General features: G+C 31.3%; 3 protein-coding genes across 4 annotated transcripts; 1 reads left to right on the forward strand and 2 right to left on the reverse strand.

The window, feature by feature from the left end:
* Window positions 1-8: 8 nt before the first annotated feature.
* LOC107959245 (calmodulin-7) lies at window positions 9-2,362 on the reverse strand. Its single transcript, XM_016895253.2, has 2 exons — window positions 1,979-2,362; window positions 9-672 (listed from the first exon to the last, which is right to left on the reverse strand). The coding sequence occupies exons 1-2, from the start codon at window positions 2,052-2,054 to the stop codon at window positions 299-301; spliced, it is 450 nt and encodes a 149-aa protein (XP_016750742.1). The 5' UTR covers window positions 2,055-2,362; the 3' UTR covers window positions 9-298.
* Window positions 2,363-7,090: 4,728 nt separating this feature from the next.
* LOC107959244 (protein RESTRICTED TEV MOVEMENT 2) lies at window positions 7,091-8,394 on the reverse strand. Its single transcript, XM_016895252.2, has 2 exons — window positions 8,041-8,394; window positions 7,091-7,921 (listed from the first exon to the last, which is right to left on the reverse strand). The coding sequence occupies exons 1-2, from the start codon at window positions 8,135-8,137 to the stop codon at window positions 7,248-7,250; spliced, it is 771 nt and encodes a 256-aa protein (XP_016750741.1). The 5' UTR covers window positions 8,138-8,394; the 3' UTR covers window positions 7,091-7,247.
* A 1,472-nt stretch (window positions 8,395-9,866) lies between these two features.
* Window positions 9,867-11,966, forward strand: LOC121229281 (uncharacterized). Of its 2 annotated transcripts, XM_041113104.1 has the most exons (3): window positions 9,867-10,132; window positions 10,220-10,243; window positions 11,393-11,966. In XM_041113104.1, the coding sequence occupies exons 1-3, from the start codon at window positions 9,974-9,976 to the stop codon at window positions 11,573-11,575; spliced, it is 366 nt and encodes a 121-aa protein (XP_040969038.1). In that variant the 5' UTR covers window positions 9,867-9,973; the 3' UTR covers window positions 11,576-11,966. The 2 variants fall into 2 exon arrangements, with proteins under 2 accessions (XP_040969038.1, XP_040969039.1); XM_041113105.1 differs by lacking the exon at window positions 10,220-10,243.
* The last annotated feature ends 949 nt before the right edge of the window (window positions 11,967-12,915 follow it).

The raw sequence follows: 12,915 nt of genomic DNA on the forward strand, positions 1-12,915 counted from the left end.
CTCAACAATAAGCAAAACATAGAATCTTTCCAAATTGTTTTAGGTTTCATGGCAACAAGAATAGAAAGAAAACACCAAATTGAGAAAGATAAATAAGACACTAACAACCCAGACTAATGAACAAAAAACAGAGCAAACAGGTAGATATTAGGGTCTAGTCCACGAAATAATGCGTACAAAGAAACAGTCAACAATCCAACAAAAGGTAGTAACATAAAAACATAGATGCCCTATTGATATAAATAGAGATCTTAGCAAACTTATCTGCCCTGTTCCCCTTTTTACCCATTTTTTATCCTTACTTGGCCATCATGACTTTGACGAACTCCTCATAGTTGATCTGCCCATCACCATCAACATCAGCTTCACGGATCATCTCATCAACTTCCTCATCTGTAAGCTTCTCACCGAGATTTGTCATGACATGGCGAAGCTCAGCAGCAGATATGAAACCATTCTGGTCCTTGTCAAACACCCTGAAAGCCTCTTTAAGTTCTTCCTCGGAATCAGTATCCTTCATCTTCCTTGCCATTAGGTTAAGGAATTCAGGAAAATCAATGGTCCCATTTCCATCAGCATCAACTTCATTGATCATATCTTGGAGTTCTGCCTCAGTAGGGTTCTGACCAAGTGACCGCATCACAGTCCCCAGCTCCTTGGTAGTAATGCAACCTGCAGCAAGGAATTGAATAAATGCAACAAATAAGAGTACTATTGGTTTCAAAAACAATCAGCGCTGACAAGTAAATTTGGCCAGAAAAACAGGAAACCAGTAACTGTAATATCTAAGGAAAAAAGAATACAAGATTATAATTTAAGATAAAAGATAGCTGATAATTTTTGAACTTTTGTAATGCCAAAATGCCTGCCAAAATATTTCAAAAAGCCAAATACATGGTCAAACAAGAACTGATTAGGATAATGAGATCTTTTCAAATGTGCAAAAACAAAGACACAAATAGCCGGGCAGCAATGCATTAGTCAAACTTGTTGAGAGACAACAAGCTACAGGCTGATGCATTTCAGAATGCACAGACATCTAGGATCAGAAGTTTGATAAATCATGGATCATGTGATAATAGCAAACATGTACTTGCACACAAAAAGTACAAAACTCTACACCTATTCAGTATTCTTCAAGCAATAAGCACCAGACATAATATTTCATGTTTACAGATCACAAAATTAACCAACTGAATCAGCCACAGCAAGTGTGGAATTCTCGAGACAAATCAATGACATGAACATTTCAATTCTAGATTCATAACTGTCAGGCATACATAATACAAACATAAAAGCTTACTTCCACTATGAAACAATTAGCCAATGATTTTATGACCAATAGGCATATCCAAATACTACTAATGGGCCTATATCTCAAGATGGGTAGGAAATGCAGGTTCAATCAAAGGGAATTACATCTTAAAAAAAAAAAAGATGAAGCTTCGCTAGTCATAATTTCAGACAAAGAAAACGCAAAAACTAAATCAAATCGGCTAAACACGATCTTAATCTTAGACATAAACTATGCAACAAATCGCCGAAAACATTGAAGAGCTAGGCAGGTCATGTTTGCATCTAAAAATATCCAACTCTAAGAGCTCAAATAATTGAAATCAATGAGCCGACCAAGAAAGGTCAACGAATAAAGAAGATGAGGAAAAAAACGAAAGAAACATTTAAAGCGATAAAAATCATGAGCCAAAACAATCAATGAAATGACATGAATTTTAAAAAAAAAAAGATAAAGCAGTTTCGTAAATTCATAAACCGGAACCCTAGATCCGTCACATCATTCAAAATCACAAGAGAAAACGATCGCAAAACTAAAAACAGAACACACACACAAAAATAGTATCGTAAACTAAACCCAAGCTTAGATCTGCGAATTAGAGTTGAAACGAGCAAAGTCATTAAAGCAAAGCGAAAACTGAAAAGCATGAAAGAATAAACTTAAGAGAGAGATGAGAGAAAGGACCATCGCCATCCTTGTCAAAGAGGCTGAAAGCCTCCTTGAACTCAGAGATCTGATCGTCCGTAAGTTGATCGGCCATGGTCTTCTCTCTTGAGCTTTTTTTTTCTCGGAAAGAAGGTGTTTGGGAAGACTGACGGTCCCGGAGGAAAATGATGAGAGCGTGCGAGCTGCGAGGTTGAAATCTTTTTAAATGTAGAAAATAAAGAAGGGGGATGGAAGGGCAATATAAAGGGCCCAACACAAATTAAGGCATCTGATTCTCTCTCATCCGCACGCATTTTCTCGCTTTCCTCATTAAAATAAAAGAATTCTTTTTTCCATTTTTGAATTACTATATTTATTAAACACAGTAAGATATTAGATATTTTTCCTTTCAAAACAACGGACATTTTATAAGAGCGGAGAGGTGTCTAGAAATTTTTGAAGTTCCTTTGTCATGTTCGATATTGATTGGATTTGGATAGGTTCTTGATAAACCTAAATTATCATTTTAAAATTACTTTATATATGTATTTTCATAAATAAATTTAAATAAATATATATTTATTATCAATTACTAATTTATCAGTTTAAATTATAAATTATTTTGCCTAAGATTTGGCCTGGAGTTGTCTAAAGATAAAATTACAAAGATGTTGGACCGTGGACAAAGTTTGTAGTAATTCGAGCATAAAAATATTTTTATTTAAAATAATTATAATATGAATTTTGTGGTCTGGTTGAGATTAATTAAAAACTTTTTGTGATAAGGTTGGAAATTGTGTGTTAAAATTGTTTAAATTGATGGGTGGACCCAACTGTGTAATTTCTTTTCATTTAACTAGGGAATAAAAGATATCAAATTAAAATATTAATTTTAACAAGGGTTAAGAAAGATGTTATAGTATTTAACTAAACGGATAAGGCATTGCATGCTTGGTGGTGTATATCTCTCATTATATATAAATCTTAATATAAAAATAATATAACATCCTATACCCGATCTAGCTACCGAGTCAAAATATCAAGATGTCACATTCGTTGCCAAAGTAATTATTGAAAATTTCAAATCAATGTATCATATTATTTAATTAATAAAGATCATTAACTCATTTAAATAATAATTGAATTTACAATAGAACTAATTATGAGTTAAAGGAGCTCATTAAAATATCCACAATTGATCAAAGGCTAAATTGTATGGTTCAAAAAAAGTTTTGAACTGTCAACGCGACGTTGGGGTTTCCACATCATGACATGACGAACTTATCATTGTGACGTCATCTCCATTTTCCTACAAGCTTCGCGCTTTATTTTTATTTATTTATTTTTTTATATCATTACTTGAACCATATTCAGATGTTATAACCGCCACTTCATTTTACATATCCTCCACTTACATTTATTTCTAATCTCAAGTCCTCATAAAAACATAATATTCAATCAAAGATAACAAAGTTTATAAAATTAATACAAATATTAAAGTTTTACAAATAAGACCATTGGAGGATTTGCACTTTCAAAGTAGTTTACCCACTTTATGTATATTTCATATTTATTTCTAATTTATGCCAGTCAATTTAATTCTTCATGAAATTTTAAAAGAATTCAATATTACATCCATTAATAATTATTTACTTATTTTATCAATTCGTTTAAACATATTCACATGTATTAATCATTTCATCACTTACAACCATTTCGAAACATTTCAAATTCATCTACTATATATATATTTATATATTATTTTTCCTTTATTCTTCTCTCCATTTCACATCCTTTATGTATATATTTATTAGAATCTTTAGCTTTTTGTATATAACATGCTTATATGTAACATTGTCTATAATTCCACTATTTACTTATATGTTCATATCAAAATTGTTCACTTGAGTCATAGTCACTAAATAATTTATATATTGACAAACAGAATTCAAAATTAAGATCCGCTTGATGTTTTTGAAACTGGACTTAAATATATTTTTACCGTCAAAATTTTAGAATTTATAATTTAGCTAATCAGTACAATAAATTATTCAAATTTGTCTCTGTTCTGTTGTTTGACAACTTTGACCTTTCTTTACTAAAAATTAATTATCTCTTAGTGCGGAATTTGGATGATTTTTTCTTTTATTTCTATTGAAAATAGACTCATTAATAATTTAAACATATAAATTTAAACTCATGATCAATTTTTTTCAATTTTTTATGATTTTCCAAATTCAAAATAGGGAACCTGAATCCACTCCGACCTTGTTTCATGAAAATTAATATATCTCAAACTATAAAATCCCGTTTCTTTCACTGTTTTTTTCATATGAAACTAGACCCAATAAGCTTTAATTCTATATTTAATTCAATCTCTAACTAAATTTCTATAATTTTAGGTGAATTTTCAAATTAAGTCACTGCTGCTGTCTAAACTGTTTTAATGAAAATATTTTCTTTTTCAAGTTTCTTTACACTATCTTTTATTCAATCACACATAATTGTCATACTTTTGATTACTATACAATTTAGTCACTTATGTTTATATGTAGATTACATATTCATTTCTTAATTTTAGTATTTTTCACCATACAAATCACATTCTCTCTTACCAATTTAGTGTTTTAAATATCTATTCTTCATCAAATACTTTCTATTTCTAGTATTTAGATTAAATACATGTTTCATACATCTCACTGAAAACATATTTAACTCAATCTATTGAAATACAAGTAGGTTTAGTATGAAACTTACCTCATCTGTCAAGAATTTCTTCATTTCTTCTTCATTTCCATACATTTCTCATCTGCACCACTTTCCTTCATTTTTTCTTCTCATTTTCTTCACTTTCATCTACTATTTTCTTGCTTCTAAATTGATAAACATATTCTCAAGAATCTCTACTTTATCTTCTATCTTTAATATTTAAAAAAAATTTAAAAATTTTGGGTTAAAATGTAGGTTTTCATGGCAAAGAACTAAGTTGTAAAGAAAATAAAACTTCCTTTCTCACCCTTTCACTCACGTTGGAAAGGTGATAAACTTCCTTCATCATTTCTTTCTTTTTATACTACCATCTTTAAATAAAATAATAATAAATATCTAAGTAAAATATTAATAAAATAATATTTAACTAATTAATTACAAAAATCACCGAAATATCATCAATATTATCATTTCATTTTAGAAATCTCATTCTAACTTAATTGACCATTTTACCCTTCATAATCTTTCAAAATTCCATCATTGAACCATCAACTTAATTTGGTAAAATTGTTATCTAATCCCTCACAATTATTCACCTGTTCAATTTGGTCACTTTATGCCAATTCCATATCTTAGTAAATTAGATTATTTTCAGTTTTGGTCCTTTAGCTTTCTTATTTTTACACTTTGATCCCTTAAAATTTGAATATTTACATTTGAGCTAAATTTTTTTTACATATTTACGATTTAGTCTCTCCCTTAATACATCATGTCATGCTTCTTGATTTAACTCTCTTTTGATATATTGCAACTTTTATTTTCTTTGATCTTATACCTTATTTCGATAAGATTTTATCTTATATTATTTAAGATTAAGGGAGTTTTGAGGATGTTACAAATAATTTATTTAAATAATACATATTTATCTAAAATTATTTTAAATTACAATAAAAGAACTCTAAATACAGTTCGTGTTTAATTAACCCGTAGGCCATAATCACTTTTAACTTAATTTGAATGACTTGAATAATGAAAAATCTCTAATGATTTGAAATTTAAGTTTGCAAATTGAGAATATATATGTGTTTGTGGAATAAAAGAGAATTCCGAATTCTCCTTTTTGAATTTCATACGTGGAACTTGGAAGTAGTATTTTTACTTGAATTGAATTTGGTTGTGTTTTTTGTGATGTATTGAAGTCAATTAATACAATTGGGGAGTAATATTCAAAACGGAACGGTGGCTAGACTATTTCTAAGCAGAGAAGTTGTACTGGAAGCTCTAAACGGGGCCTGACAATGACAGTCTGAAAAGATTTGGCATTAGAAATAACGTTATTCAAAGAGTTATAATGAAAGGATTTTATCAAACAAAAATATTATTTATTTTTAATAGTTTAATATAATATCGGTAATTTTATTTTAAATTTTAAAATTTGAATTTAAATTTAAATTTTAAAAGATAAAAATATTTAAACTTAGGATAAAAAAATTGATGGTATTAATCTATCGAAAAAGAGAAATAGATAATGTGATGTTACTATTTCATACATTTCAATATTGAGCCAATTGTTGATGATTTGGTAAAACTTTAAATTACGGGGTATACTAATGAAAAGTAATTCTAATGTTTTTCTAAAATATTCACTTATTTCAAAATATTACAAAATAAAAAAATTATTTTAGTTATTTATTTAATGTTTTATTTTTTTTAGCATTTGAATTTATATTATTTATTAAATCATTGAAAATGAATGAAAAAGATTAATGTTTACTAACATAGCGCCACATATGTGAATTATTGTGTATATAGTAATTAATTATTTTTAAAAAAATTTAAAATATTTTTTCATAACTTTTATACTTCTCAAATAATTTTAATTTTCTCTAAATCTCGAAAACTAACTAGAATCAAATTACCAAATCTTCAACATGGTGGTACAAGAAGACCGTCTTTATCCAGGATGAATATCAAAGGAGGATAGAGGTCTACTGACCCAATTAAGAAAGCTCATCCACTTCTTAAACTGTATTGCTACCCAATCTACAGCTCTGTTTGCCTCCCTGTAGTCATCTTTGCAGATTTCATAAAAAGCCGAATTTGGAATCAATTTCAAGTATCATTTTTCCAAAATTATTTCGAATTGTACACTCCAATCCTGAAGATGAAAAGGCCTCTAGCCCTAAACAATTTCTACAAAGGATAAAAACAATTGCTAAATGTCAAAGTGAACAAAATGCGTAGTAATCGAATCAGCTCTAGGCTTGTATGCAAAGTGTTACTTTAGATTGTTTGATTTGAAATTAGAATAATTATATTTTTAAATTTTGATTTGAAACAAAATTTGAATTGCTAAAATTTCAATCAATTAGATGGATTTAGTTTGATTCAAAATGTCTAAAATCAGCTCACTTGATAGCAAAAGTTTAATTAAAAAACAAATTCAAACAACTTACTAGCATCTTTATTGTACTGGAAGTTGGAACAATGTTTAGCATTATTGTTCTTTTGCTTTTGGCATATTAAAGGAATGACAAATTCAAAGGGTGAAACCAATCGAGAAATTACATTCTGTATTAGCGTCCCGCAAAGCTTACTTCTAGTAGTTCCCAAGAGACATGATCGCATTTCTAAGATAAACTGCAAGCACCACGACCAATAAAACAGCCAAAACCATGTTCATAACTTTTCTTGGATCCTTCACCCCCTTGGCCAAGCCCTCAACAACTTGTTTATAAACGATCCCTCTTTGAGCAGCACGTAGGGCAGAATCAACAGGCTTTTCACTGGCTGAGCTACTCTTCTCCATAAGTCTGTGATCAGCTCCATTAGATGCATGCCTTTGATCTTCCATTTCTTCTTGTTTGTCTGGTGTTTTCTCTGAAACTTTGCCAGCCTCCTTGGCTACCCCATCTGTATTTGAATCATCACCTGTTTGTTTTTCCAGGGTGGTCTGGGGATGACCTTCTTGAACTGCCTTGTTTTGTTTCTCCGGCACATCTGCAGGCTTATGATCAGGCTTCGGGTTCGGAACTTCGGCCACCGCTTTTACTTTTTCCGGCTTCTCATCGGCTGGAACAATCTGTTTCGGGAACTTAACCTGAAGCATACTACCCTTGTAATTTGCTCTGATTTTGTTCGGGTCACAATTTGATGGGATGGAGAATTCCTTGGAGAAACGGCTGAATTTGTTGTCACCAATTGGTTTTTCTCCAGATATCCTCAAGTTTCCCCCACTGGTCAGTTGAACTTTAAGCTGCTCCTTCCTAAACCCTGTTTCATGAATCATACATATATATACACATATTCGAATCCATTAATGCATGGATAAACTGAACCCATGGCTATAATCTAAAATATCAAAATCATGAGTTTCTGGATCAAGAACAAACCATGAAGATATGCATTTAAAGTGTCCTCTGCAGTTTCATGAACCCATTCAGTGTAAACCTCCAAATTTTCATAAGCAGGCTGGGGATTCAAAGCCATGACTTTTGATTAATTCTTTTGATGAATATTATTGGACTTCAGGTTGAACTGTGAGAATTGCTGCTAAATTTGTTGGTTTTATATATACAAAACAGAAGCATTCCAGAAGCAAAAACTCATAACATTTATTTTCTTCTTTTTCGGTGTTTTCTTTGAATCGAAATATTCTTTGTTCTCTTGATTTTGTTTTCTGGTTAAGGGTTTTAATATGCTTTGGCATCGAATAGTTGGTCTCCTCATGCAAAAGGCAAAGTCCCAGGTTCTTTGCTGCTTCACAAAGCTGAAAGCTCTGTCTTTTCCCTTCTTTTTTTTTTTTGAAAACAAAAAAATATATATATATTTGTATGAAATATAATTCTGTATTTAGAGATGTGAGTTGTAGGTCATTTAGAGGGATTAAACAATAGAAAGGAAGATAAGAGGAATATTTGATAGACTAATAGCTTTATTAGCCATATGTTTCTTCAATGGCAAGGAAAGAAGATACATTAACAAAGAAAGCACAAAGAAAGAAACAGAAGACATTTTGAATAGGTTGCTTTGGACAACATTCAAGCTATGGCGGTACTGGTACCCGAACTTATTTCACCAACATGACAGGGCCAAGTAATGATAAATTTATTGAACCTATTGAATTTGTTGATTGAAACCCTTACAAATTCAATCTCTATTTTGGTTTCAGAACATTGCAAGCATTTTAACAGTTAATAAAAAGCTCATGTAATTTTATTTGAAATTCAGGAGGATTATGAGTATTTTTGGAATTAGTTTATAAAGTATCTATCTATTATATATTTATTGGACAGCAATTTTTTTTACTAACATTACTTAAAACCCAAAGTGTAAAGTGAAAAGTATATACTTGTAATTTTTTTCAGTGTTTAACTATTTTAATTAAAAATTAAAAATACTCATATTTGTTAACCAGCCATGTTTTCTTTTATTTTTTTAAAAAAAGGCTAAGCCTCAAAACATAAAAACCTTGGGCAAAACAAAATCTGCCTTTAATCATCAATAACTTCTTACCTTTAGATTGCTTTTAATATATTTTTTAATCATCAATAACTTCTTATTTTTATATTGCTTTTGATTAATATATTTTAAAAAAAGTTTCGCAGGTGTGCTGATTCTAGTTATTATAAAATTTAAAATGTTCTCTACATCAACTTAACTTTGAAAAATTTATTATTACATTATTAATGAAATTTTCAAATTTTATAAATAGAGTCGAGTGATGATAAGTGTCCTATAAATACAATAAAATATATTAAAAAATATATATAAATAAATTGAGACACATGACAATTTTTAACGCTATTTACAGAGTTAAAAGAATATATTGTTGGTGAACCAAATACTAAACATTTACTTTTATTTTTTTCAAAAAATTAATTTATGTAAAATTTGAGATTTTTTATGAATTAAAATTTCAATATGAACTTTAAAAAAAATCACATATATGACGGGCCTAAATGCAAATTGGAGTGGACAAATGGGCTCCCGTTTAGATCCAAATTAAAACGATAATAGCCCTAAAGATTAGGCTTAGTTTTTCAGCCCAGGCCGAGTAACAGGGAGTAGTTTTCTTGCAAAGCGTATATTACGTGGCTTCCATTTATTGGTTGAACCTGGAAAAGCAGCAACTACGGTGCCGTATTTCCTAAATTTCGGGGGTTTTGCCTTGCGAAATGTATATCCCGCGACCTGGACTGCAAAGTAAATTCAGTCTTCAAAAAAAAAAAAAAAAAAAAAGAAGGAAAGTAGAGGAATTGGCCGTTGGGGGAGTAGCTCTAACTCAGTGAGTCAGTGCTCAATAGATGATTTAGAAATTGAACAATGGCGGTGGAGGCGAATTTCGCATCGTTGTTTGAGAAGCTGAAAGTGGAAGATCCATGGCTCCCTCCTCGAACCTGGGAATCCATTCCTTCTCAAAGCGGCCCCCTTCCTCCTCTTCCAAACTCTCAACCTCCCATTTCCTCCTCTTCATCAGTCTCCGTAAGTATTATCATCTCTCTCTCTTGGTCGATCGATAATTTTTATGTACCAATTTTAAGATGTACCTTTGATTGTATATTTCAACAGCCTACGAACTACGACATTGCCTGGGTAAGCTCTGATGTTTGGTTTTTATTCTAGAATTCTTTTAGTTTTAGTGAAATTTAGTTTTTAAATTCTGCTTCTTTTTAAAAAAATTAAATTAAACGTGTTTGTTAACTGATCTGATGGTGTTATTAAGAAATTAAAAATTAAAATATTAGTAACATTTAAAATTTGCATGAATTTTGTTTTAAATGAAGAAATGTTTGACTGCATTCCCATTTTTAATTGTTATAATATAGTTTTATTTTTACTCACTATCAGGAAGCAAAAAAACTACTGGCTAAGGCCAGTAGCAAAAATGACCAACTGCTTTTTGTTTTGGATTAAGATTCTACTTTACTGATCTCTTTTATGATTTGAGTAAGCGGCTGCTTGGAAGCTGGATCTCTAATTAAGCATACTGCATCAAATTGCTTTGCTGAAATAATTATTTGTGTGAGATATAGAGAAATAAGAAAATAGAAATTTAACTGAATTGAACTCTGTTGCAACTTGAGGTAATCTATGAAGCGGACACTTCTAGTAAGGGAGTGTCCAAGAGTTAGACACGGCAGACTACACGCTGGGCATGTGAGTTCATGTCAAAAAATTAAAAAAAAAATCTTGACACAGTCAAAACATAGTCAAGACACAGCTTAGCACGTCTGAGCACAGCTGAACACACCATTATGGTTTCCCCCCCCCCCCCCCCCAAAAAAAATGAAATCAACAAGGAGCAATGTGGTTCTAATGTATTTTAAAGGTTCATGTTTCTAAAATCAATAGCAAATTTTTAAAATTGAAAAGCTATTTGCATGTTAAATATTTATTTGAAAAGTATTGCTTTTACATTTTATTGTATGCTATAATATAAAATGTCTTAATTTTTTAAATTTATTATGTCGCGTGCCGTGTCATGCGTACCTGTATTACATGTCAATGTACATGCTTCCTAGGTGTTATGAATTGTGTGAAGCTATGAATTTTTATCAGCAAATTCAAGTTTTAGAAGGTCCATTTTGAGTAACCTGAAGAATGTGTACTCTTTGGACTATAATGATAGATGCTGGTTTGTGGTGATTCTACTTAAAATATGATCAAACCATAAACATTATTTTTAAGCTGCAGTCATCTATTTTATTTCTTTATAACAATCGAGATGACATTGTCATACAGGAGGCAACTTTGGTGAGGTTGGCACTAAATGCACTGCAAGGCGTAGAATCATCTCTTTGTAGCATAGAAAAACTTTCTGCTGCCTTTTTTCCGATCCTGCGGATAGGACTTTCCATCAAACACCTAGTCTTTGGTACCGGTCTTCAAGCACTCATGCTTTGGGGAAGATTCTCAAATCAATAGGCCGTTCAGGTTTCTTAGTTTTCCTTCTCCATAAGTTTGAAGAATATTTTACAAATTTGAATCTCAATGGAAATTCATTTTCACTACGGAAGGCTGGGAAAATTCTCAAGCAACAGACAATCAAAATCATGGTGGCCACAAAGTGCAAGAGGAAGAGGGCCCTAAATATAGCCTTGTTAATCAAGCATTCTCTGTAGCTGTAGGAAAGGTTTTGGAAGGGTACATTTGTGCGTTGGACACATTATATGCATCAGTAAATGTAAGGCATTCAAAGAGTACTGAAGTCTCTACAGGTGTATCTTCAGGCTGTCTCACAAGTGTGGTTTACTCTGGAATTACGCTATTGGAGGTATACCTGCACACAAAGGAATTGAGGACCCAGATTGAAGCTCTTGGATATATGCAATCTTCATGATTTACTCTTTGCTTCTTGGAATCTTCTTTGAAGAACTAGTTATAAGGCAACCATGGATTTCATAAATTCTTTAGGGGAGGTGACCTGCTTAGTTACTTGTATACACAGCTAAAGGTTAGTTTAATTGATTGTTGTATTGTTGATATCTTTCCTTAAATTTTCATTTCAGTCAAATTTAACTCTCTAGTCTTTATGTTGGCCAAGCTTCATATTACCGTTGGATGCACTGGAAATTTTCAGCTATGACCTCTAGAGTCATTATATATGGTGCTTGATTGATTGAACAACCAGGCGTTAGAAGTTCTTCTTTGCTTCAACTTATTTCCCCTAAAAGATAGGAAGTTATTAAGAACCAAACATCCTATTGCTGAGAAATGTTTTTTAACCCCTATGGTTTTGCTAGTTAACATTCTTTTACCCATTTCTTCTTGTAGGTTGCGGACCCTGCTCACCATGCTTTATTCAAGTTTCTTTTCTTCCGGTCATGTGAACCTTATTGTGAGTTTATAAGGTCCTGGATTTTTAAAGCTGAGATTAATGATCCTTATAAGGAGTTTGTTGTAGAGTACATTGATACATTACAACATCGTTCTGCTGGTAAAGATGGAATCCCTATTGACTTTCCGGTTGCAAATATTACGGTAATAAATTTTGAGTGGTTAATTATGTTTAAATATTTCACTTATTTTAGTTCTCTGTCAATTGTGATCCTCTTAAAAGTGACAATTTGTATCAGGAGCGGATGGAGTTGTTGTTCCATGTTTCCTGAAGGATCTTTTGACTCCACTTATTAGGGCTGTCAGCAGCTTCAATTCTAATGAAATTGCTTGATTGCGTGAACATGTTGATACTGGAGACCATACTTATTTTGATTTCTTCCTTGGAGTGGTTTTGCTGCATAATCCATTTATGCTCTTCAATCACT

Source organism: Gossypium hirsutum, chromosome A05 (assembly GCF_007990345.1).
Source record: "Gossypium hirsutum isolate 1008001.06 chromosome A05, Gossypium_hirsutum_v2.1, whole genome shotgun sequence".
NCBI classification, from domain to species: Eukaryota; Viridiplantae; Streptophyta; class Magnoliopsida; order Malvales; family Malvaceae; genus Gossypium; species Gossypium hirsutum.

What these genes read in the sequence shown, in the direction of transcription:
- LOC107959245 (XM_016895253.2), bottom strand. Translation starts at nt 2,054, where the DNA reads ATGGCCGATCAACTTACGGACGATCAGATCTCTGAGTTCAAGGAGGCT. An exon ending in CTTTGACAAGGATGGCGATG is followed by an intron (nt 673 to 1,978) that starts GTCCTTTCTCTC and finishes TCCTTGCTGCAG; the next exon opens with GTTGCATTACTACCAAGGAG.
- LOC107959244 (XM_016895252.2), bottom strand. Translation starts at nt 8,137, where the DNA reads ATGGCTTTGAATCCCCAGCCTGCTTATGAAAATTTGGAGGTTTACACT. An exon ending in TTTAAATGCATATCTTCATG is followed by an intron (nt 7,922 to 8,040) that starts GTTTGTTCTTGA and finishes TTCATGAAACAG; the next exon opens with GGTTTAGGAAGGAGCAGCTT.
- LOC121229281 (XM_041113104.1), top strand. Translation starts at nt 9,974, where the DNA reads ATGGCGGTGGAGGCGAATTTCGCATCGTTGTTTGAGAAGCTGAAAGTG. An exon ending in CCTCCTCTTCATCAGTCTCC is followed by an intron (nt 10,133 to 10,219) that starts GTAAGTATTATC and finishes ATATTTCAACAG; the next exon opens with CCTACGAACTACGACATTGC. An exon ending in CGAACTACGACATTGCCTGG is followed by an intron (nt 10,244 to 11,392) that starts GTAAGCTCTGAT and finishes ATTGTCATACAG; the next exon opens with GAGGCAACTTTGGTGAGGTT.